General features: G+C 44.6%; 1 protein-coding gene across 9 annotated transcripts in view; it reads left to right on the forward strand.

The window, feature by feature from the left end:
• Nucleotides 1-26020, forward strand: part of dennd1a (DENN domain containing 1A) — a 171130-nt gene that overhangs the window by 92065 nt on the left and 53045 nt on the right. For 6 of the 9 annotated variants that reach the window (XM_090233752.1, XM_090233753.1, XM_036976815.2 and 3 more), the window contains exons 6-9: nucleotides 8036-8105; nucleotides 12443-12523; nucleotides 18125-18178; nucleotides 21542-21652. In XM_090233752.1, coding sequence (XP_090089878.1) covers nucleotides 8036-8105; nucleotides 12443-12523; nucleotides 18125-18178; nucleotides 21542-21652 — 316 coding nt within the window. The remainder of the gene's footprint in view (nucleotides 1-8035; nucleotides 8106-12442; nucleotides 12524-18124; nucleotides 18179-21541; nucleotides 21653-26020) is intronic. The other 3 variants (XM_036976817.2, XM_090233754.1, XM_090233755.1) reach the window with 1 other exon arrangement.

The following is a 26020-nucleotide window of genomic DNA, read 5'->3' on the forward strand; positions in this document are numbered from 1 at the left end:
GTGCAGGTGCATTTGTACGGAGACTTGATTACACACAGGTGGATTGTATTTGTCATCATTAGTCATTTAGGTCAACATTGGATCATTCAGAGATCCTCACTGAACTTCTGGAGAGAGTTTGCTGCACTGAAAGTAAAGGGGCTGAATCATTTTGCACGCCCAATTTTTCAGTTTTTGATTTGTTAAAAAAGTTTGAAATATCCAATAAATGTCGTTCCACTTCATGATTGTGTCCCACTTGTTGTTGATTCTTCACAAAAAATACAGTTTTATATCTTTGTTTGAAGCCTGAAATGTGGCAAAAGGTTGCAAAGTTCAAGGGGGCCGAATACTTTCGCAAGGCACTGTATATCTGAAACTATCAAGTAGGGTGTTATCCCGGGATGTTAGGCTAACTGTAAATGCTACTTATCTTTGCTTTACGTAACAAATATTTATTTACTTAACAAATATGTCATAGCAATAGATGGTACGCTTTTCAGAGTGCAAGGCTGCCATTTCATTATCTCCCTTGTAATGGGATTGAGATTGAACCACATGGACTAGTCCGACCACATGGTTTAGACAGTGAATTCCTGGCAAGCCTAAAATCTCATGACTGGTCATGTACAGCTTGCCTTACTTGCAGTTGTGGTTAGCTAATGAGTAATAAATATATTTAACAGTCACCCAAATGTCAAACAAGGCCCAATGCCAGGGAAACCTCCTGTTTCAAATTCACTTCCTGTTAAAACGGTCCATGGTATGGAAGGATTGTATGATATACGATTTGAATATGGCTAGCTACTATAATATGTCAGGTCCCATCACTGTGCGAGATGTAAACGCTACAACTGACGGTCCACTTAGCTGTGAGGGTTGGGTTTCATGGAAGCAGTCGTCATGTCGGAAACATGTTGCGTTCCAGGTAGCCAGGCACCATCAACATTTAGCCAAGTCAGCTTGTGTGTGATAGAAGTAGCTGAGTAAGCGGAGCCCGGCTGACGGGCATCCTGCCACTAAGATACAGCCAAATGAAATTCAGTGGGTTGTTTCACACTCCTTTCTTTTTACTGGCCCTCTAATCGGCCCCCGTTTCCGCTGCTCCCCAACACCTTCTTTAAGAAGCCCTCCTGGTATAAAGGGCCCTACGCAAACAGAGCGACGGAGCGTCGTATATGGTCCGTTCCAAAATCCGAGTCACACAAGATTAAATAGAACTACTTAGAAACCGATGGTCCGTCGCTGCGCTCTACGTAAAGTGTGTAGCGGCCTTAGGTCCCCTGGGGGCCCACTTCTCCTTCCGGCTGTTTTTACACAAGCCTTTCGAGTCACTCATCCGCCTTTGTTTAACCCCTGACCCTGCGAAACAAGGCTCCGTCAAAACTTCTGAGGGGCTGGCGGCAAGGAAATGGAATAAGTGTTTGGTTACAAACGAAACAGGCACTGGCGGTACGTCATAAATCGTTGGTGCAGCAGGAGTGCCGCCACGGCCGGCCTATTGCACGAGGGCGTCGGGCTCGTAAAGTTTTAACGGGCCTGGTCTCTCTGCCGAAAGTTTTGTTTTTAAGGGGCTCAGGAGTGGTGTCTGCCGCGGAGGGGGGACAGTAGATGGCTGTTATATCGCATGTGTGAGTGTGTTTACAGGGGAGTGGGGTGTGTGTTGGGGAAGTGTGTATCTGTGTGTGCACTGCAGAGAGTATTTGTGAGTGTGCAGGTGTGTGTGTGCGAATATGCACAAGAATTGCCATATATACACCTGGCATACCACATTGTACCGTGTTGGCGCCAATGCACTTTCAGTTTTATTCAGACTACAGGGAAATTGTAAATATATGCTCTACAGTTTGTCTTCCCACTGGCCAATGGCCCTATGACATTGTGTGGTTATTATAAGAAAGCCCTGGGACATTGTGTGGTTATTATAAGAAAGCCCTGGGACATTGTGTAGTTATTATAAGAAAGCCCTATGACATTGTGTGGTTATTATAAGAAAGCCCTGGGACATTGTGTGGTTATTATAAGAAAGCCCTGGGACATTGTGTGGTTATTATAAGAAAGCCCTGGGACATTGTGTGGTTATTATAAGAAAGCCCTGGGACATTGTGTGGTTATTATAAGAAAGCCCTGGGACATTGTGTAGTTATTATAAGAAAGCCCTATGACATTGTGTGGTTATTATAAGAAAGCCCTGGGACATTGTGTGGTTATTATAAGAAAGCCCTGGGACATTGTGTGGTTATTATAAGAAAGCCCTGGGACATTGTGTGGTTATTATAAGAAAGCCCTGGGACATTGTGTAGTTATTATAAGAAAGCCCTGGGACATTGTGTAGTTATTATAAGATTGCCCTGGGACATTGTGTGGTTATTATAAGAAAGCCCTGGGACATTGTGTGGTTATTATAAGAAAGCCCTGGGACATTGTGTGGTTATTATAAGAAAGCCCTGGGACATTGTGTGGTTATTAAAAGATTGCCCTGGGACATTGTGTGGTTATTATAAGAAAGCCCTGGGACATTGTGTGGTTATTATAAGATTGCCCTGGGACATTGTGTGGTTATTATAAGAAAGCCCTGGGACATTGTGTGGTTATTATAAGAAAGCCCTGTCCAGGATTTAGATGCGGAGGACTCTGAGAGCATGATAGAGATGTCACCATGCAGGCAAACCGCTGTCACAACTGCTCCCTCTCTTGGACCTTGACTCTTGACTTAATTTCTTCCTCCATGTCTTCTTCCACCTCTTCCTTGACCTCTCAAGTCATTGGAGTTCAATTCAATATTATTTAATATCCCCTGATGTAAAATATCACAGAAGTAATGCTTAACATTCTTCTCCATCTTACCATTGACTACGAGCTGTCAATACAAGTCTTCACCCAGCACCACAATCCCAAGACAACTGCTCAGCGATCTTATGAAGGGGTATATGCTTTCTGGGTACGTGTGATACTTTCCCCCATTTGATCCTTCGTCAGCCATGTGTCCTTATTCCTAGGGAACACAAAAGCGTCTGCGGCTAACAAACGACGAGCAGATGCCCCAGTTCAAATGAGTCAATTAACTTCCAGCAGCACTTTAGCTTCCCTCGCATGGCATTCTTTAACACAGTCACCCATAAAGCTTAGCGAAACAGATGTTTCTCCAAATCTGGCTAGGCAAATGAAAAACGGACCTTTGGAGAAAAAGGAAGCTAATAGCAGCTAATCAAATTATATTAAAAATACATCTTAATGGATTTTTACAGGTTTTTTTGGAGCCTGGTGGGTTACGTTATTTTTTAACCCTGGTGGGTTACGTTATTTTTTAACCCTGGTGGGTTACGTTATTTTTTAACCCTGGTGGGTTACGTTATTTTTTAACCCTGATGGGTTACGTTATTATTTAACCCTTGTGGGTTACGTTATTTTTTAACCCTGGTGGGTTACGTTATTATTTAACCCTGGTGGGTTACGTTATTATTTAACCCTGGTGGGTTACGTTATTATTTAACCCTGATGGGTTACGTTATTATTTAACCCTGGTGGGTTACGTTATTATTTAACCCTGGTGGGTTACGTTATTATTTAACCCTGGTGGGTTACGTTATTATTTAACCCTGGTGGGTTACGTTATTATTTAACCCTGGTGGGTTACGTTATTTTTTAACCCTGATGGGTTACGTTATTATTTAACCCTGATGGGTTACGTTATTATTTAACCCTGGTGGGTTACGTTATTATTTAACCCTGGTGGGTTACGTTATTATTTAACCCTGGTGGGTTACGTTATTTTTTAACCCTGGTGGGTTACGTTATTATTTAACCCTGGTGGGTTACGTTATTATTTAACCCTGGTGGGTTACGTTATTATTTAACCCTGGTGGGTTACGTTATTATTTAACCCTGGTGGGTTACGTCATTATTTAACCCTGGTGGGTTACGTTATTATTTAACCCTGGTGGGTTACGTTATTATTTAACCCTGGTGGGTTACGTTATTATTTAACCCTGGTGGGTTACGTTATTATTTAATCAAGAGGTCATTCAGGTTTTGGGTTGAAAATGTTAAGTGTCTCTGCCGTCTTTATCCTGTAGACTATCAACAAAAGCACTGAATTGAAACACACGGAGTGTTTTGTCTGTGGCGTATGTCGTTTGGTCTACTGTGGCATAGTGCTGTTGACCTTCACTATCTATAAAGCAGTCTCTACAAAGTAAGCAAGCGGTTTTATTAAATCTACTCTCGCTGTGTTTTCATCAGCTGTGGTGTGTAATTATTTAAATATAAACTGATATTTCTATGCAATAAATTGACTTTGTTAAAGGCAGTTAAAATGGCTTCAGAACCATGTTATATGATCTTATACAGTGCATTACACATACACCTCCGCAGTGTCATCGGGAAGAGAAAAACATTACTTTATTCTATTTACCGTCTATTGACATGCTAATTAGACACAAATCTGCCGACATGACTGTTTCTTTAATAAGAGGAAAGCTTCATCCTCAAGAGTCATTCGACCCCTTAGGATTCAAATCTAGCATCCATCCATCCACTTTTTTCCTTATGTAGCTACCTAGCCTTCCACATAAAAGTAAATGGATGCCCCCAAAAGGACAACAAATAACGTCAAAATCACAACCAAGATTACTTTAATTAATACAGTTTTATGTTTGCGCCTCGAACAGACTTGAACGAACAACCTAGCAGCGGTTGGCTGCAAAGCTCATTGATGCTCATTGTCATACGTATCTTTTTGCAAATGCGTCACAATGTGACACGTTTAAACTGATACCCGGCTGCACATTAGGATTTGATTCCTTATATCATGCTACTCCACCACCGCTGCTTTTTGCATTCCAGTGATCATTGGCCAAACCTATCATAACCCCTCTGCATTTCTATCATGGGCCATTGTTGATGCTCTCTGACACATTAATGAGTAATGGATTCATGGCCAGGCCTCATTAAGAGGCAGTAGCTGAGGTCGGGAGGGGTGGAGGGGAGGAAAGGGAGAGATGGAGCGGAGGAGGGTGTAGAGCTTGGAATAATCCTAGCTCCCAACACTGATCCCGCTCGCAGAGTCAAGGATGTTGAGCGCTCATCTGGGCTAATGAAATGCAGAATACTAAAGAACCCGCGAGCGGCCCCCGGTACATAAACTCTGCACCCATAACAGAATCGGTTGCTGCTGTGCATGCAGGTCACATACTTACCTCGTATCCTCCATACTAAAATCCTCCCCCTTTTTTCACTCAATTAAAAAATGCATTGCATATTTTAGCGTATCTTTTTATTTATTTTTATTACAAATAGACCCGACCAGAGCACCTTGCAGCTTTGTATAAAAAAAAAACACCTCTCCCACACTTCTATAAACAGATTCAAAAGCTGGTCGGGAACCAAGGTTAAAGCCACTGGGGAGAAAAGTATGTGTATTCCGTGTGGCTTTGGCTTGCCGTGAGAAGATCGAACCAGGCCTTTTCCCCAGACAGACACATGCGCACAGACAGGGGGGGGGGGGTTGGGAGGGGAGTGAGACACGTAGACTTGGGTAACATATCGCATCACGCCTTGGCTGCGCCAGCTAGATACTGCTCACAGCTCTGCATGGGACTGAGGGAGGGAGGGAGGCTGGGAGGGAGAGAGGGAGGGAGGCAACAGGAAAGGCTACTGTAGCCGTAGAAACTTCAAGAGTTCCAACTTTTCTGACTTGTTGAAAGCCTCTGTGTAGCGGAGGTGGTTTGCCGTGATGAGTAATCTCTCTTGGGATCTGCTTGAGATCTGATCCTCCCCAGAGCTAATGAGTCACACAGACTTGATTATAACTACATAGAATGCAACTGACACCTGCTAGGTCATTTAGGAATTTTTTGCAATTTAATTTCCAAGTGGGTTTTCCAGTAAAGCCACCCTGTTGTTGTTTATAATAATGATGTATTTGATAAGGCCTTAATGCTATTAAAAACCAAAAATGATGTTTTAAGTGGAAAGTATGAAGTCAAAAAAGAAAGGAAATGCCTATTCCACCCATGCTTTACCAAGGTTTTCCAGCACACATCTTTGACCTACTACAGGAGCTCTGTTGATATTGTACTTCAAACTGTTTGTAGGCAGGTTGCTTAGGATTCAAACCTTCTCAAACAGCCCCCACAATAATCTCAGATTTAGTATTTGTTTTTAAATTGTGGGTGAACCAACAGTCTGGTTTGTCAAATTAGTTTAGAGGCTTTTCTGCTTGGTTGCTTTTATGCCAATAAACTCTGATACACTTAATGTTGCCCAGGTCTTCTCCAGCTTTTAGCGGTCAAAACTACTGGTAATCGATACCAAGACAGGTACCACAGTATATCCATACTGCAGAGCATGAAAAGAGCGAAAGTGTTGTTGTAGTTTTAAAGCCATCTCAAACTTAAGATGAGCGGATCTGCACTGCTAGATGGGCAAAACTAATTTATTCTCTGCTGTTTTCTGTATTGATAAAATCCAAAGTTGCACTCTTTTCATAGAATTTAAATACAGAAATATAATCTTTGAATACGACCTGGATGAAGGCCAAAGGGGGATTAAGTACAAAGTCGTCAGGGAGACAGTTGGTGTAGGCGGTGGGATCTGGAGCGAGGGGAGGGGAACGGTGGGTGGTGGGAGAGGGGAGGGTTGGGGAAGCTTGTGGCAATGTCCGCTACGGTAATGAGCAAGTCCGCCGCTGGAGAGAGCCCTTCTTGGCGGGCACATTCACGGCCGACTGCCGGTCGCAATTAAAGGCGAGGAGGAGGTGTAGCCTCGCAATCAGCCTCCTCGCCAGTCGCTCCGAATGTAAATAAAAACGAGCCCAGTCAAATTACCGTTGTCGGCAGCGCCCGTTAAACCTGTCTCCGTAATGAGGGAACTGTGACATTTCAGCGTGCCGCCAAGCCCGTCCCGGTCTCACTCGGCGAAGCAACAAGCCTCAGCCGGTGGTGTGTCTCTTGTCGAGACATTCTAATTAGGGCTGAGGACTTTTCGATGACGTCGCTCGGAGGACCAGGACGTGTGGCAGAGAGAAAGAGATAGAAGCCAGCATCCATCTCTCTCCCTCTATCAGACATCTTTCGTTTACCTTTGGCTACCTCCTTCCCCTTTTTCCCTCTTCCCCTTCTCTCTTCCTCTTCCCTATTCTCTCTTCCCCTTCTCTCTTCCTCTTCTCTCTTCCTCTTCTCTCTTTCCTCTTCACCTACACACTCCCCTCTCTAACCCCAATACCTCTCTTCTTTCTCTCTTTTACTCGGTCACCCTCAGGGCCACAGGTGGAGATGGAGAGTACGGCACCTGTTCTGTATTCTGGACGAGCCTGTCTCCTAAAGGATACTCACTGAATGCTTATTGCTGGCCACGGGCACACACACACACACACACACACACACACACACACACACACACACACACACACACACACACACACATCATCAGTGATCACTCGAGTAAGAGTATGATTATCCTCCATGGGTCTTCTATTTGTGGGTCTTCAGATGGCTGTAGAGCCACATATTTTGGTGCAGTTTGGGCAGGGGTGAGTGGTAGTTGGTGGTTGGACCTTTCAGGTATTGAGTCTCTCCTTGCGTAGCTGCTGCTTGTCCTCTGGTGGAGGTCTATATCCTGTAGTGCAGCTCCTTCTTGGATGTTGTTTCTCTACGCACACGCACGCGCACACGCACAGCTGCTGTCAGATGAATGACTCAGTGAGTGAGAACCAGACAATGAAGAAGAACCACTGGAGAGGAGAGAACACACCACTGTTCGGTCCTCCCTCCCTTCTCTTTCAGGCTTAGATATAACTGTCTTGATGACAGCTATTTCCCCTATTGTTCACATTTCTTTCCATGGTGTGGGATGGGACCAGGGAGATGTACAAGGGATGACAATAAGTGAAATATAACCAAACAATAATGATAGGAAACATTTTATTTACCAATGACAAAAGATAAGCGCTATAATGATGTGTGAGGAAGTTGGTATAAATTCATTTATAATGCATTAGGCACATCAGTTCATAGAGATTGTTACCCTTAAATGCTCTGTATTTATTTGATTCCAGCTATCTGCCCTGGTTTGAGGTATTCTACAAGCTGCTCAATATCCTCGCTGACTACACAATCAAAGGCCAGGTCAGTATTCTCAATTAAATCAAAATAATAGTGGTCATTGTAGTTAGGGTGAACCTTGTTATCTACTTAGGTCACAACTGATGATGTAAAAAGGGCTTTCTAGAATAAAATACATTTGATTTGAGGTAGGTATAGAGGAGATTTAGCAACTCCTGACACAAAAGCTTGTTTATTGTTAAAAGTAAAAACCAATGTGTTTCGGCTCTTGGTCTTCATTAGAGTAGGTAGAGGCAGAAAGAGAATTCCACTGCAGTAGAAAGACTGTCACCTTTCTTTATCTTTTTCTTTGCCAGTGTCTTGGGTGACAGCCCTCCCATCTAATTTTAAAGTGGTGTCCCCTCTGTCAGAGCTGCCATCCTACTGACAAACATCACTCTCACTCACTCACTCACTCACTCACTCACTCACTCACTCACTCACTCACTCACTCACTCACTCACTCACTCACTCACTCACTCACTGTCTCCACTCACTCACTGTCTCTCCCTCCCTCTCTTTCCTCTCTCTCTTTCTGTCTGGGGACAGCTTATTTCTCACCTTTTCTCTCAATAGAAAATAGATGTCAGGAGTGACATTCAACTCCTCTCCTTTTCCCTTCAACTCTTTCTGCTGACTGTGTAATACAAAAAATATTAACAAACACATCACTCTCTCTGCACACCTAGGTGATACTGAAAACCAAACAACTTAAAAGCACATTGTCCAAAAGAGACTTAAATAATGATTATAGGATTCAAATCAAATTGAGCTTAATCGACAGGCATTCAGACATTTTAAGTAATGTATTCAGAGCACTTTGGAAAACATCTGTTCAAGCCTCAACTTTACATTCTTGCTGTTTATGGTTGTCAGACAAAGCCATATACCTGGGAGATAGCAGACACAGCCCTATACCTGGGAGATAGCAGACACAGCCCTATACCTGGGAGATAGCAGACACAGCCCTACACCTGGGAGATAGCAGACACAGCCCTACACCTGGGAGATAGCAGACACAGCCCTACACCTGGGAGATAGCAGACACAGCCCTACACCCGGGAGATAGCAGACACAGCCCCATACCTGGGAGATAGCAGACACAGCCCCATACCTGGGAGATAGCAGACACAGCCCCATACCTGGGAGATAGCAGACACAGCCCCATACCTGGGAGATAGCAGACACAGCCCCATACCTGGGAGATAGCAGACACAGCCCCATACCTGGGAGATAGCAGACACAGCCCTATACCTGGGAGATAGCAGACACAGCCCTATACCTGGGCGATAGCAGACACAGCCCTACACCTGGGTGATAGCAGACACAGCCCTATACCTGGGCGATAGCAGACACAGCCCTATACCTGGGAGATGGCAGACACAGCCCTATACCTGGGCGATGGCAGACACAGCCCTATACCTGGGCGATGGCAGACACAGCCCCATACCTGGGAGATGGCAGACACAGCCCCATACCTGGGAGATGGCAGACACAGCCCTATACCTGGGAGATGGCAGACACAGCCCCATACCTGGGAGATGGCAGACACAGCCCCATACCTGGGAGATGGCAGACACAGCCCTATACCTGGGCGATAGCAGACACAGCCCTATACCTGGGCGATAGCAGACACAGCCCTATACCTGGGCGATAGCAGACACAGCCCTATACCTGGGCGATAGCACAGACAGCCCTATACCTGGGAGATGGCAGACACAGCCCTATACCTGGGAGATGGCAGACACAGCCCTATACCTGGGAGATGGCAGACACAGCCCTATACCTGGGAGATGGCAGACACAGCCCTATACCTGGGAGATGGCAGACACAGCCCTATACCTGGGAGATGGCAGACACAGCCCTGGGCGATAGCAGACACAGCCCTATACCTGGGAGATAGCAGACACAGCCCTACACCTGGGCGATAGCAGACACAGCCCTACACCTGGGCGATAGCAGACACAGCCCTACACCTGGGCGATAGCAGACACAGCCCTATACCTGGGAGATAGCAGACACAGCCCTATACCTGGGAGATAGCAGACACAGCCCTATACCTGGGAGATAGCAGACACAGCCCACTACCTGGGCGATAGCAGACACAGCCCTATACCTGGGAGATAGCAGACACAGCCCTATACCTGGGCGATAGCAGACACAGCCCTACACCTGGGTGATAGCAGACACAGCCCTATACCTGGGCGATAGCAGACACAGCCCTATACCTGGGAGATGGCAGACACAGCCCTATACCTGGGCGATGGCAGACACAGCCCTATACCTGGGCGATGGCAGACACAGCCCCATACCTGGGAGATGGCAGACACAGCCCCATACCTGGGAGATGGCAGACACAGCCCTATACCTGGGAGATGGCAGACACAGCCCCATACCTGGGAGATGGCAGACACAGCCCCATACCTGGGAGATGGCAGACACAGCCCTATACCTGGGCGATAGCAGACACAGCCCTATACCTGGGCGATAGCAGACACAGCCCTATACCTGGGCGATAGCACAGACAGCCCTATACCTGGGAGATGGCAGACACAGCCCTATACCTGGGAGATGGCAGACACAGCCCTATACCTGGGAGATGGCAGACACAGCCCTATACCTGGGAGATGGCAGACACAGCCCTATACCTGGGAGATGGCAGACACAGCCCTATACCTGGGAGATGGCAGACACAGCCCTGGGCGATAGCAGACACAGCCCTATACCTGGGAGATAGCAGACACAGCCCTACACCTGGGCGATAGCAGACACAGCCCTACACCTGGGCGATAGCAGACACAGCCCTACACCTGGGCGATAGCAGACACAGCCCTATACCTGGGAGATAGCAGACACAGCCCTACACCTGGGCGATAGCAGACACAGCCCTACACCTGGGTGATAGCAGACACAGCCCTACACCTGGGCGATAGCAGACACAGCCCTATACCTGGGAGATAGCAGACACAGCCCTATACCTGGGAGATAGCAGACACAGCCCTATACCTGGGAGATAGCAGACACAGCCCTATACCTGGGAGATAGCAGACACAGCCCACTACCTGGGCGATAGCAGACACAGCCCTATACCTGGGAGATAGCAGACACAGCCCTATACCTGGGCGATAGCAGACACAGCCCTACACCTGGGTGATAGCAGACACAGCCCTATACCTGGGCGATAGCAGACACAGCCCTATACCTGGGAGATGGCAGACACAGCCCTATACCTGGGCGATGGCAGACACAGCCCTATACCTGGGCGATGGCAGACACAGCCCCATACCTGGGAGATGGCAGACACAGCCCCATACCTGGGAGATGGCAGACACAGCCCTATACCTGGGAGATGGCAGACACAGCCCCATACCTGGGAGATGGCAGACACAGCCCCATACCTGGGAGATGGCAGACACAGCCCTATACCTGGGCGATAGCAGACACAGCCCTATACCTGGGCGATAGCAGACACAGCCCTATACCTGGGCGATAGCACAGACAGCCCTATACCTGGGAGATGGCAGACACAGCCCTATACCTGGGAGATGGCAGACACAGCCCTATACCTGGGAGATGGCAGACACAGCCCTATACCTGGGAGATGGCAGACACAGCCCTATACCTGGGAGATGGCAGACACAGCCCTGGGCGATAGCAGACACAGCCCTATACCTGGGAGATAGCAGACACAGCCCTACACCTGGGCGATAGCAGACACAGCCCTACACCTGGGCGATAGCAGACACAGCCCTACACCTGGGCGATAGCAGACACAGCCCTATACCTGGGAGATAGCAGACACAGCCCTATACCTGGGAGATAGCAGACACAGCCCTATACCTGGGAGATAGCAGACACAGCCCACTACCTGGGCGATAGCAGACACAGCCCTATACCTGGGCGATAGCAGACACAGCCCTATACCTGGGAGATAGCAGACACAGCCCTATACCTGGGAGATAGCAGACACAGCCCTATACCTGGGAGATAGCAGACACAGCCCACTACCTGGGCGATAGCAGACACAGCCCTATACCTGGGCGATAGCAGACACAGCCCTATACCTGGGAGATAGCAGACATAGCCCTATACCTGGGAGATAGTGAACAGAGATTATACTGTAGCATCGACAGCCATTAACAGGATTAAGATATGTTTTGTTGTCAAAGTACAATGTACTGGGAGCGCTTTCAAGTCTGTAGGCGATTGGTTATTTCCTCAGAGATGCCATAATATTATAAGGAGGGGATATTGTCAGCTATTTTGTTTGCATAAACATTTTGTTCCTGTTGCTATTTATAATAGGGTTCCTGTGGGGCATCGTGTGAGATTGTACGTGTCTGTTTATGTGTATATTTCAGGAGAGTCAGTGGCGAGAGCTGCTGGAGTCACTCCATACACTCCCCATCCCTGATCCTGGAGTGCCAGTCCATCTTAGCGTGGTAAGACTTTGACCAACTCCCCGTAGACTTCATGGCTGGCCACCTTATCAGAGGAGCAACACATTCAAATCTTCGATCACTAGTTGTCCATTATGCTTAAAATTCACGACTCATTAGCAAGGTTACAGAATTAGCTAACATCATCACACTTTAGGGCCCTTCACATGATACAAGCAAGGTGCCAAGAGCCGTAGGGTCAGGTGCGGCAGTGGGTGAAAGTTCAAGTTATTTGAACTTTGAGTGCTGTGGCAATGTCCCAAAAGCATTGCTTAACTTGTCACAATGCCAAAAAACAATGTATCTCTTGAGGCAATACCATTCTTGCACCTGTCACTTGAAACCCCCTTTAGATATCTACATTCATCACACATTATATACACCTATAGTATGTTTTTTTGTTGTTGTTGCAGAATACATCAATATATCCCATCTCCTGGCCATTGGGTCAGTGAAGTACAGCCTTATCCTTTATAGTGGGTGCTTTGAGATACAGTTGAAGTCAGAAGTTTACATACACCTTAGCCAAATACATTTAAACTACATTTTTCACAGTTCCTGACATTTAATCCAAGTAAAAATTCCCTGTTTTAGGTCAGCTAGGACCACCACTTTTTTTTTTTAAATGTGAAATGTCAGAATAATAGTAGAGCAAATTATTTTCCCAGTGGGTCAGAAGTTTACATACACTCAATTTGAATTTGGTAGCATTGCCTTTAAAATGTTTAACTTGGTCAAACATTTCGGGTAGCCTTCCACAAGCTTCCCACAATAAGTTGGGGGAATTTTGGCCCATTCCTCCTGACAGAGCTGGTGTAACTGAATCAGGTTTGTAGGCCTCCTTGCTCGCACACACTTTTTCAGTTCTGCCCACAAATATTCTATGGGATTGAGGTCAGGGCTTTGTGATGGCCACTCGAATACCTTGACTTTGCGACCAAGCTTTAACTTCCTGACTGATGTCGTGAGATGTTACTTCAATATATCCACATAATTTTCATTCCTCATGATGCCATCTATTTTGTGAAGTGCACCAGTCCCTCCTGCAGCAAAGCATTCCCACAACATGATGCTTCCACCCCTGTGCTTCACGGTTGGGATGGTGTTCTTCGGCTTGCAAGCCTCCCCCTTTTTCCTCCAAACATAACAATGGTCATTATGGCCAAACAGTTCTATTTTTGTTTCATCAGACCAGAGGACATTTCTCCAAAAAGTATGATTTGTGCAATTGCAAACTGTAGTCTGGCTTTTTTATGGCAGTTTTGGAGCAGTGGCTTCTTCCTTGCTGAGCGGCCTTTCAGGTTATGTCGATATAGGACTCGTTTTACTGTGGATATAGATACTTTTGTACCTGTTTCCTCCAGCATCTTCACAAGGTCCTTTGCTGTTCTGGGATTGATTTACACTTTTCGCACCAAAATATGTTCATCTCTAGGAGACAGAACGTGTCTCCGTCCTGAGTGGTATGACGGCTGCTTGGTCCCATGGTGTTTATACTTGTCTACTATTGTTTGTAGAGATGAACGTGGTACCTTCAGGCGTTTGGAAATTTCTCCCAAGGATGAACCAGACTTGTGGAGGTCTACAATTTTTTTCCTGAGGTCTTGGCTGATTTCTTTACATTTTCCCATCATGTCAAGCAAAGAGGCACTGAGTTTGAAGGTAGGCCTTGAAATACATCCACAGGGACACCTCCAATTGACTCAAATGATGTCGATTAGCCTATCAGAAGCTTCTAAAGCCATGACATAATTTTCTGGAATTGTCCAAGCTGTTTAAAGGCACAGTCAACTTAGTGTATGTACATTTCTCACCCACTGGAATTGTGATACAGTGAATTATAAGTGAACTAATCTGTCTGTAAACAATTGTTGGAAAAATTACTTGTGTCATGCACAAAGTAGATATCCTAACCGACTTGCCAAAACTGTAGTTTGTTAACAAGAAATTTGTGGAGTGGTTGAAAAACGAGTTTTAATGACTCCAACCTAAGTGTATGTAAACTTCTGACTTCAACTGTAGGTTGCAGTTATTATCCTTCATAGAGGATGCTTTGATTTTTGCCGACTGTTTTCGGGTCAGTTGTGGGTTCAATGGGGGGAGCACCAAGGCTGCCACCCCTGCCGAGTGGGGCACCATTTCCCCGACCCTCAAAGGCTTATCCCTCAGCTGTCCTGCATGATGGGTTACAACACAGGCCGTTCCATTTGAAAGATTTTTAGGAATCCCTCAGAGCTCCATGTTAGGGTGCCTACTCAAAGCGTTTCACGTACAATGGAGTGAGACAGAGTTTACACCCAACAAAATAGAGGAGACGGTTCTGTCAGAGTGATCTTGGCGTCAGACGCAGGGATATAGAGGAAGTAGTGAGTGCATCACTTTCTTCGCTAGGCTTTCCCCACTCCCAGCAAAGGAGCTGAGTTTATTATCATACCGTCAGTCTTCAGACACCTTCTCCATGAGATATCTGTCAGACCCACCTCACTATCCTTACCCTGCAAAGCGACAATACATGACTAACATTGAATCCTACTAAACCGACTCTGGCGCTCATCTGATGTGTCAGGGCTTGCAAACCATCAAGGATTACAAAGGCAAACCCAACAGTGAGCTGCTCAGTGATTCATACCTACCAGACGAGCTAAATCCCTTCTATGCTTGCTTCGAGGCAAGCAACACTGAACCATAAGTGAGAGCACCAGCTGTTCCGGATGACTGTGTCATCATGCACTCCATAACCGATGTGAGTAAGACCTTTTAACAGGTTAACATTCACAAGCCGGAGGGCCAGACGGAGTACCAGGACACAAGTTTCTTCACTTTTTCGACCTCTCACTGACCTTGTCTTTAATACCTACATGTTTCAAACAGACCACCATAGTCCCTGTGCCCTAGAAGGTAACCTGTCTAAATGACCATCATACCAGGCACCCTGGACCCACTCCAATTCGCATACCGCTCCAACAGATCCACAGATGGCGCAGTCTCTATTGCACTTCACACTGCCCTTTCCCACCTAGACAGAAGGAACACCTACGTGAGAATGCTGTTCATTGACTACAGCTTAGCGTTCAACATCATAGTGCCCTCCAAGCTCATCACATAGCTAAGGACCCTGGGACCGAACACCTCCCTCTGCAACTGGATCCTGGACTTCCTGACGGGCCGCCCCCAGGTGCTGTGAGGGTAGGCAACAACACATCTGCCACGCTTACCCTGAACACGGGGGCCCTCAGGGGTGTGTGCTTAGTCCCCTCCTGGCCTCCCTGTTCACCAACAATTGCGTGGCAATTGCATGGTAGGCCTGATCACTGACGACGATGAGACAGCCTATAGGGAGGAGGTCAGAGACCTGGCAGTGTGGTGCCAGGACAACAACCTGTGCCTCAATGTCAGCAAGGCAAAGGAGCTGATCATGGACATTAGGAAACGGATGGCCAAGCATAACCCCATTCACATTAACGGAGCTGAAGTGAAGCGGGTCCAGAGCTTCAAGAAACCACAGTGTCCACATCACTTAGTATCTATCGTGGTCCAAACATACCAACACAGTTGTGAAGAGGGCACGAGAACACCTCTTCCCCTCAGGAGGCTGAAAAGATTTGTCATGGGCCTCAGATACTCAAAAGGTTCTACAGCTGCACCATTGAGAGCATCTTGACTGGCTGCATCACCGCTTGGTATGGCAACTGTTAACGTCTGACCCAAATGCGCTACAGGGTGTAGTGCCTTACAGGTGGTGCGTCCGGCCCTGTACATCACTGGGCCCGAGCTTTCTGCCATCCAGGACCTCTATACCAGGCAGTGTCAGAAGAAGGCCCTAAAATTGTCAAAGACTCTAGCCGCCCAAGTTATAAACTGTTCTCTCTGCTACCACACGGCAAGCGCTACCGGTGCACCATGTCTGGAACCAACAGGACCCTGAACAGCTTCTATTCCCAAACCATAAGACTGCTAAATAGTTAGTTGTATAGTTAACCAAATAGTTACTCGTACTAACTGCATTGACCCATTTTTGCACCCACTTTTTTTACTAATCTCATACGCTGCTGCTACTGTTTACTATCTGTCACTTTATTCCTAGTTATATGTACATACACTACATGACCAAAAGTATGTGGACACCTGCTCGTCGAACATCTCATTGCAAAATCATGGGCGTTAATATAGAGTTGGTCATGCCTTTGCTGCTATAATAGCCTCCACTCTTCTGGGAAGGCTTTCCACTAGATGTTGCAACATTGCTGCTGGGTCTTGCTTCCACAAGAGCATTAGTGAGGTCTGGTTCCAATTCATCCCAAAAGTGTTGGATCGGGTTCAGGTCAGGGCTCTGTGCAGGCCAGTCAAGTTCTTCCAAATCGATCTCTACACACCATTTCAGTATGGACCTCGCTTTGTGCACAGGGGCATTGCCACAAAGTTGTAAGCATGGAATCGTCTAGAATGTCATTGTATGCTGTAGCGTTAAGATTTCCCTTCACTGGAACTAAGGGCCTAGCCCTAACGATGAAAAACAGCCCCTGACCATTATTCCTCCACCACACTTTACAGTTGGCACTATGCATTGGGGCAGGTAGCGCTCTCCTGGCATCCCCCAAACCCAGAGTCATCTGTCGGACTGCCAGATGATGAAGCGTGCTTGGCATTGAGCATGGTGATCTTAGGCTTTTGTGCGGCTGCTCGGCCAAGGAAACCCATTTCATGAAGCTCCCAACGAACAGTTCTTGTGCTGACGTTGCTTCAAGAGGCAGTTTGGAACTTGGTAGTGAGTGTTGCAACTAGGATACACGCACTTCAGCACTCGGCTGTCCCGTTCTGTGAGCTTGTGTGGCCTACCGCTTTGTGGCTGAGCGCCTAGATGTTTGCACTTCACAATAACAGCACATACATTTGACAGGGGCAGCTCTAGCAGGGCAGAAATTTGATGAACCTACTTGTTGGAAAGGTGGCATCCAATATCGGTGCCACCATTTAAAGTCACTGAACTCTTCAGTAAGGCCATTCTACTGCCAATGTTTGTTTATGGAGATTGCATGGCTGTGTGTTCGATTTTATACACCTGTCAGCAATGCATGTTGCTGAATAGCCAAATCCACTAATTTGAAAGGGTGTCCACATACGTTTGTGTATTTAGTGTATCTAACTCAATTATCTTGTCCCACTACACATCAACTTGGTACTGGGACCCCTTGTATGTAAATAGTCAAGTTATCGTTACTCATTTGTACCTATTATTACTTGTTTTATTTCTGTATTTTCTTTCTCTCTGCATTGTTGGGAAGGGGCCGTAAGTAAGCATTTCACTGTTAGTCCTCACCTGTTGTTTACGGAGCATGTGACGAACAAAATAGTATTTTATTTCATCTATCCCCTGGGTTGTTACCGTTATTGAGAACAGGGAGGTGTTCATAAGACAGCAAATGTAATAAAACATGTTGAAACAGGAAGTTGAAAAAGGCTGTTTTTCCAGTGTATGGAATGTCTTTACACTATTGAGCGTTAACTCCTAATCCTATTAGCGTTTGTCTTTTCTCATGAACTGCGATGGCTTAAAATGCCTTAATCTCTCAAATTTTACCCCCTGTGTTTCTTTGTCCCCGTTAGCATTCCTACTTTACTGTGCCTGACACAAGGGAATTACCCAGCATACCTGAAAACGTGAGTATCTTTGGCCTTCACCCTTGAATTTGCTGTTCTTTATTGTTCACTGTTTAGGAAGACATTTGCAGCACACCACTAACAATATCCATTTGGAATAATTGACGATATGCCAAAATACATCACTCAATCTCATCTGATATGAAAGAACACATTAATGTTACTCCACTCTGCCCACGTCCCCAATGCACCCTGTTCATATAGGCCTGTGTGTTAGGGTTAGGTTTACTGTAGGCCTGTGTGTTAGGGTTAGGTTTACTATAGGTCTGTGTGTTAGGGTTAGGTTTACTGTAGGTCTGTGTGTTAGGGTTAGGTTTACTGTAGGTCTGTGTGTTAGGGTTAGGTTTACTGTAGGTCTGTGTGTTAGGGTTAGGTTTACTGTAGGTCTGTGTGTTAGGGTTAGGTTTACTGTAGGTCTGTGTGTTAGGGTTAGGTTTACTGTAGGTCTGTGTGATAGGGTTAGGTTTACTGTAGGTCTGTGTGTTAGGGTTAGGTTTACTGTAGGTCTGTGTGATAGGGTTAGGTTTACTGTAGGTCTGTGTGTTAGGGTTAGGTTTACTGTAGTTCTGTGTGTTAGGGTTAGGTTTACTGTAGGTCTGTGTGTTAGGGTTAGGTTTACTGTAGGTATGTGTGTTAGGGTTAGGTTTACTGTAGGTCTGTGTGTTAGGGTTAGGTTTACTGTAGGTCTGTGTGTTAGGGTTAGGTTTACTGTAGGTCTGTGTGATAGGGTTAGGTTTACTGTAGGTCTGTGTGTTAGGGTTAGGTTTACTGTAGGTCTGTGTGTTAGGGTTAGGTTTACTGTAGGTCTGTGTGTTAGGTTTACTGTAGGTCTGTGTGTTAGGGTTAGGTTTACTGTAGGTCTGTGTGTTAGGGTTAGGTTTACTGTAGGTCTGTGTGTTAGGGTTAGGTTTACTGTAGGTCTGTGTGTTAGGGTTAGGATTAATGTAGGTCTGTGTGTTAGGGTTAGGTTTACTGTAGGTCTGTGTGTTAGGGTTAGGTTTACTGTAGGTCTGTGTGTTAGGGTTAGGTTTACTGTAGGTCTTTGTGTTAGGGTTAGGTTTACTGTAGGTCTGTGTGTTAGGGTTAGGTTTACTGTAGGTCTGTGTGTTAGGGTTAGGTTTACTGTAGGTCTGTGTGTTAGGGTTAGGTTTACTGTAGGTCTGTGTGTTAGGGTTAGGTTTACTGTAGGTCTGTGTGTTAGGGTTAGGTTTACTGTAGGTCTGTGTGTTAGGGTTAGGTTTACTGTAGGTCTGTGTGTTAGGGTTAGGTTTACTGTAGGTCTGTGTGTTAGGGTTAGGTCTGTGTGATAGGGTTAGGTTTACTGTAGGTCTGTGTGTTAGGGTTAGGATTAATGTAGGTCTGTGTGTTAGGGTTAGGTTTACTGTAGGTCTGTGTGTTAGGGTTAGGTTTACTGTAGGTCTGTGTGTTAGGGTTAGGTCTGTGTGATAGGGTTAGGTTTACTGTAGGTCTGTGTGTTAGGGTTAGGTTTACTGTAGGTCTTTGTGTTAGGGTTAGGTTTACTGTAGGTCTGTGTGTTAGGGTTAGGTTTACTGTAGGTCTTTGGGTAGCATGAATAAACCGCTAGTCCCACAAACATTAGACATTCATTCAATTGCTTCAGCTCACGGGGGGAGATATCGAAGGAGTCAGAAGAATCAATATCTGGCTTGATTTCCCCGTTTTTCCAATTCCCGCCGGTAGCCTCACGTAGTTTGTTAGCCATCAGACAGCCCTCGCTAGTCCTCTAAGGCTGTGAGCCCTCCCCAGATCTCCCTCTCTGGGGGGCCTTTAGACAGACAGAGAGAACGCAGAAAAAGGAGAGCTTGACAGAGACGTGAAGGAGACGTGACGGAGGTGTGAAGGAGACGTGACGGAGGTGTGAAGGAGACGTGACAGAGGTGTGAAGGAGACGTGACGGAGGTGTGAAGGAGACGTGACGGAGGTGTGAAGGAGACGTGACGGAGGTGTGAAGGAGACGTGACAGAGGTGTGAAGGAGACGTGACGGAGGTGTGAAGGAGACGTGACGGAGGTGTGAAGGAGACGTGACAGAGGTGTGAAGGAGACGTGATGGAGGTGTGACGGAGGTGTGAAGGAGACGTGACGGAGGTGTGAAGGAGACGTGACAGGAGACAAGTGTACCCCAGTCAGAAGGGAGAGGTGTCGAAGGAGGAGTCTGTAGTCTTCAGAAGTAATGCTTCTGGAGGTTTGGAGAATGACAGACTTAAAAATAAAAATATATATTTTTAAATGTAACTTATTTAACTAGGCAAGTCAGTTAAGAACAAATTCTTATTTACAATGACGGCCTACCGGGGAACAGTGGGTTAACTCCCTTGTTCAGGAACAGAACAACAGATTTTTTACCTTGTCAGCTCGGGGATTCGATATAGCAACCTGTCGGTTACTGGCCCAACGCTCTAACCACCTGCCGTCCCCACATGCACACAAACATCTCTTCTACTACAGCTTATTTCACCTAAATCACTTGTGGAATGCCTATTTCAAACATTTTTTTTCTCTTTCTATGACATAGACTGACCAGGTGAAAGCTATGATCCCTTATCGATGTCACTTGTTAAATCCACTTCAATCAGTGTGAATGAATTGGAGGAGACAGGTTAAAGACATGGACAATTGAGACATGGATTGTGTGTGTGTGCCATTTAGAGGTTGAATGGACAAGACAAAAGATTGAAGTGCCTTTGAACGGAGTATGGTAGTAGGTGCCAGGCGGACCAGTTTGAGTCAAGAACTGCACCGCTGCTGGGTTTTTCAAGCTCAACACAGTTGATCTTGAAAGAGAATGCTCCACCAGCCAAAGAACATTCAGCCAACTTGACACAACTGTGGGAAGCATTGGAGTCAAGATGGGCCAGCATCCCTGTGGAATGCTTTCGACACCTTGTAGGGTCTATGCCCTGACTAATTGAGGCTGTTCTGAGGGCGAAAGGGGCTGGAACGCAGTATTAGGAAGGTGTTCATAATGTTTTATACACTCAATGTATATTCCGAAAACTTCAATGTCTTCAATGAGTCAGTTTATTTTGCAGCAATAAGAGTACACATACAGACGAAATCACATGTTTAAATACATGACATATTTTCATGTGTTCTGTCTAAAGTATTGTATTTAATTGTCTTACATGCCGATGATCACAGAGAGAAGTTTTATTTGAAACAATAATGTGTCTTCCTGTTACATTCTTCACCTGTTATATCTCTATACCATACCTTTGTAACATGTAAATCACGTTGATGCCTTGTACTATTCATACAGTCATTGGTCTGCCCTTGCTATCACAACTAACCTCTACCCCTTTTTTATTTTTATTTTTACTTTTTGCCTTTGTTTTTTCTTGCAGAGAAACCTAACAGAGTATTTTGTAGCCGTAGATGTCAATAACATGCTCCATCTGTACGCTAGTATGCTTTATGAGCGTCGAATCCTCATCTGCTGTAGCAAACTAAGCACCGTAAGTACTGTAGATCCTTCACTCCCTTCCTCCTCTATTCTCACTCTCTCCATGCATATCAACTAATTAAGGAGTGTCTATTTTGCAGGATTGGTTTGGTACTGTTGCACCACCACACAATAAGACACAACATGAAATGGTTGTTCACCCAGATTTAATTATTACATTTTTTTCCCAACAGAAATATTTGAAGATATTGTGGATGAGAATCTGTCCGTTTTTTCCCCACTGTAACCACATACTATTTTTAAACCCTTTTACATTTTCTGGTACATTTTTTGTTGTACCCTCCACCGTTAAAGCTATAACCCTCTTCACGCCTTTTTGTATAGAGAGGACTGTCTGAAGAGCTTGTCACCTGCTAAAAACATCTCCTTACACATACAGTGCCTTCAGAAAGTATTCACACCTCTTGACTTTTTCCACATTTTGTTGTGTTACAGCCTGAATGTTAAATGGATTTCATTGAGATTTTTGTCACTGGTCAACACACAATACCAATAATGTGAAAGTGTAATTATGTTTTTAGACATTTTTACAAATTCATTTAAAATGAAAAGCTGAAATGTCTTGAGTCAATAACTATTCAACCCCTTTGTTATGGCAAGCCTTAATAAGTTAAGGAGTAAACATTTGCTTAACAAGTTACACAATACGTTGCATGGACTCACTCTGTGTGCAATAATAGTGTTTAATAATGATTTTTGAATGACCGCCTCATCTCTGTACCCCACACATTACTGTACATACTGTAAGGTCCCTCAGTCGAGCTGTGAATTTCAAACACAGATTCAACCACAAAGACAAGGGAGGGTTTCCAATGCCTTGCAAAGAAGGGCACCTGTTGGTAGATGGGGGGGGGGGGTGTTCACATTTTTCTTCCAATTTTTCATTATTTGAGTATTTGGTATAGATCGTTGACAAAAAAAGACAATTCAATCAATTAAATTAAATTCAATCCATTTTACTCCCACTTTGTGTGAATGTAGAAAAAGTCGAGGTGTAAATACTTCCTGAATAAGCCTTCTTTTCTTGTACTGTACCATACAAAGCATTGTCTTCAATTAAGCTTTTATGAGGCATTCCTAAGTCTTCCATTATGTGATATCGCCACTATATAATTAAGCCCCTCCTGCCCTCTCGGCCTGTTAAAGTTACTAATGTGTGTATGGGTTTTTGATTAGCGAAGCCCAGTTTATGTGCTGTTTTTAACACATACTGTAAAAGGGAAGTTGTTCACAAGCCCAATGGGAAAATACTATTGTCCGGGTGACTGCTTGTTTAGAAGCTACACCTGAACATGTAGTAGCAAAGAGGACTTATTCTAGAATGGCGAGGTATTACAATTATTATACAGTCCATCAAAACATGACCATGTTCTTATGGGGAGACCTCTATTCCTTTAACATATCAGTGAATATGGGGAGACCTCTATTCCTTTAACATAGCAGTGAATATGGGGAGACCTCTATTCCTTTAACATATCAGTGAATATGGGGAGACCTCTATTCCTTTAACATATCAGTGAATATGGGGAGACCTCTATTCCTTTAACATATCATTGAATATGGGGAGACCTCTATTCCTTTAACATATCAGTGAATATGGGGAGACCTCTATTCCTTTAACATATCAGTGAATATGGGGAGACCTCTATTCCTTTAACATATCAGTGAATATGGGGAGACCTCTATTCCTTTAACATATCAGTGAATATGGGGAGACCTCTATTCCTTTAACATATCAGTGAATATGGGGAGACCTCTATTCCTTTAACATATCAGTGAATATGGGGAGACCTCTATTCCTTTAACATATCAGTGAATATGGGGAGACCTCTATTCCTTTAACATATCAGTGAATATGGGGAGACCTCTATTCCTTTAACATATCAGTGAATATGGGGAGACCTCTATTCCTTTAACATATCAGTGAATATGGGGAGACCTCTATTCCTTTAACATATCAGTGAATATGGGGATACCTCTATTCCTTTAACATATCAGTGAATATGGGGAGACCTCTATTCCTTTAACATATCAGTCAAATAAAATCATATCAAATGTAATTTGTCATATACACATGGTAGCAGATGTTAATGTGAGTATAGTGAAGTGCTTGTGCTTCTGGTTCCGACAGTGCAGTAATATCTAACAAGTAATCTAACAGTTCCCCAACAACTACCCAAGTCGGTTAGGACATCTACTTTGTACATGACACAAGTCATTTTTCCAACAATTGTTTACAGACAGATTATTTCACTTATAATTCACTGTATCGCAATTCCAGTGGGTCAGAAGTTTACATACACTAAGTTGACTGTGCCTATAAACAGCTAGGACATTTTTTACCAGCATTAAATGTCAGGAATTTGTGAAAAAACGAATTTAAATGTACAGTTGAAGTCGGAAGTTTAGAAACACCTTAGCCAAATACATTTAAATTAAGTTTTTCACAATTCCTGACATTTAAACCTAGTAAAGATTGCCTGTCTTAGATCAGTTAGGTTCACCGCTTTATTTTAAGAATGTGAAATGTCAGAATAATAGTAGAAAGAGTGATTTATTTCAGCTTTTATTTCTTTTTTCACATTCCCAGTGGGTCAGAAGTTTACATACACTCAAATAGTATTTGGTAGCATTGCCTTTAAATTGTTTAACTTGGGTCAAACATTTCGGGTAGCCTTCCACAAGTTTCCCACAATAAGTTGGGTGAATTTTGGCACATTCCTCCTGACAGAGCTGCTGTAACTGAGTGAGGTTTGTAGGCCTCCTTGCTCGCACACGCTTTTTCAGTTCTGCACACAAATTTTCTATGGGATTGAGGTCAGGGCTTTGTGACGGCCACTCCAATACCTTGACTTTGTTGTCCGTAAGCCATTTTGCCACAACTTTGGAAGTATGCTTGTGGTCATTGTCCATTTGGAAGACCCATTTGCGACCAAGCTTTAACTTCCTGACAGATGTCTTGAGATGTTGTTTCAATATATCCACATAATTGTCCTACCTTATGATGCCATCTATTTTGTGAAGTGCACCAGGTCTCCTGCAGCAAAGCACCCCCACAACATGATGCTGCCACCCCCGTGCTTCACGGTTGGGATAGTGTTCTTCGGCATGCAAGCCTCCCTCTTTTTCCTCCAAACATAACGATGGTCATTATTGCCAAACAGTTCTGTTTTTGTTTCACCAGACCAGAGGACATTTCTTTAAAAAGTACAATCTTGGTCCCCATGTGCAGTTGCAAACCATAGTCTGGCTTTTTATGGCGGTTTTGGAGCAGTGGCTTCTTCCTTGCTGAACGGCCTTTCAGGTTATTGTGATATAGCATTCGTTTTAGTGTGGATATAGATACTTTTGTACCGGTTTCCTCCAGCATTTTCACAATGTCCTTTGCTGTTGTTCTGGGATTGATTTGCACTTTTCGCACCAAAGTACGTTCATCTCTAGGAGACAGAACGTGTCTCCTTCCTGAGCGGTATGATGGCTGCGTCATCCCATGGTGTTTATACTTGCGTACTATTGTTTGTACAGATGAACGTGGTACCTTCAGGCATTTGGAAATTGCTCCCAAGGATGAATCAGACTTGTGGAGCTCTACAATGTTTTTTTCTGAGGTCTTGGCTGATTTCTTTTGATTTTCCCATGATGTCAAGCGAAGAGGCATTGAATTTGAAGGTATGCCTTGAAATACATCCACAGGTACACCTCCAATTGACTCAAATGATGTCAATTACCATTTCAGAAGCATCTAAAGCCATGACATAATTTTCTTGAATTTTCCAAGCTGTTTAAAGGCACAGTCAACTTTGTGTATGTAAACTTTTGACCCACTGGAATTGTGATACAGTGAAATAATCTGTGTGTAAACAATTGTTGGAAAAATGACTTGTGTCATGCACAAAATAGATATCCTAACCGACTTGCCAGAACTATAGTTTGCTAACAAGAAATTTGTGGAGTGGTTTAAAAACAAGTTTAAATGGCTCCAACCTAAGTGTATGTAAACTTCTGACTTCAAATGTATTTGGCTAAGGTGTATGTAAACTTCCAACTTCAACTGTACATATAAATATATGGATGAGCGATGGCCGAGCAGCATAGGCAAGGTGCAATAGATGGTATAAAATACAGTATATACATATGATATGAGTAATGTAAGTAATGTGTACATATGATATGAGTAATGTAAGATATGTAAACATTATCAAAGTGGCATCATTTAAAGTGACATTGTTTAGAGTGGCTAGTGATCCATTTGTTAAAGTGGCCATTGATTTGTTCTCCATGTAGGCATTAGCCTCTCTGAGTTAGTGATTTCTGTTTAGCAGTCTGGTGGCCTTGAGATAGAATGTCCTCTCGGTCCCAG

This window comes from Oncorhynchus mykiss, chromosome 5, assembly GCF_057628025.1.
Source record: "Oncorhynchus mykiss isolate SJ-2025 chromosome 5, ASM5762802v1, whole genome shotgun sequence".
Taxonomy (NCBI): domain Eukaryota; kingdom Metazoa; phylum Chordata; class Actinopteri; order Salmoniformes; family Salmonidae; genus Oncorhynchus; species Oncorhynchus mykiss.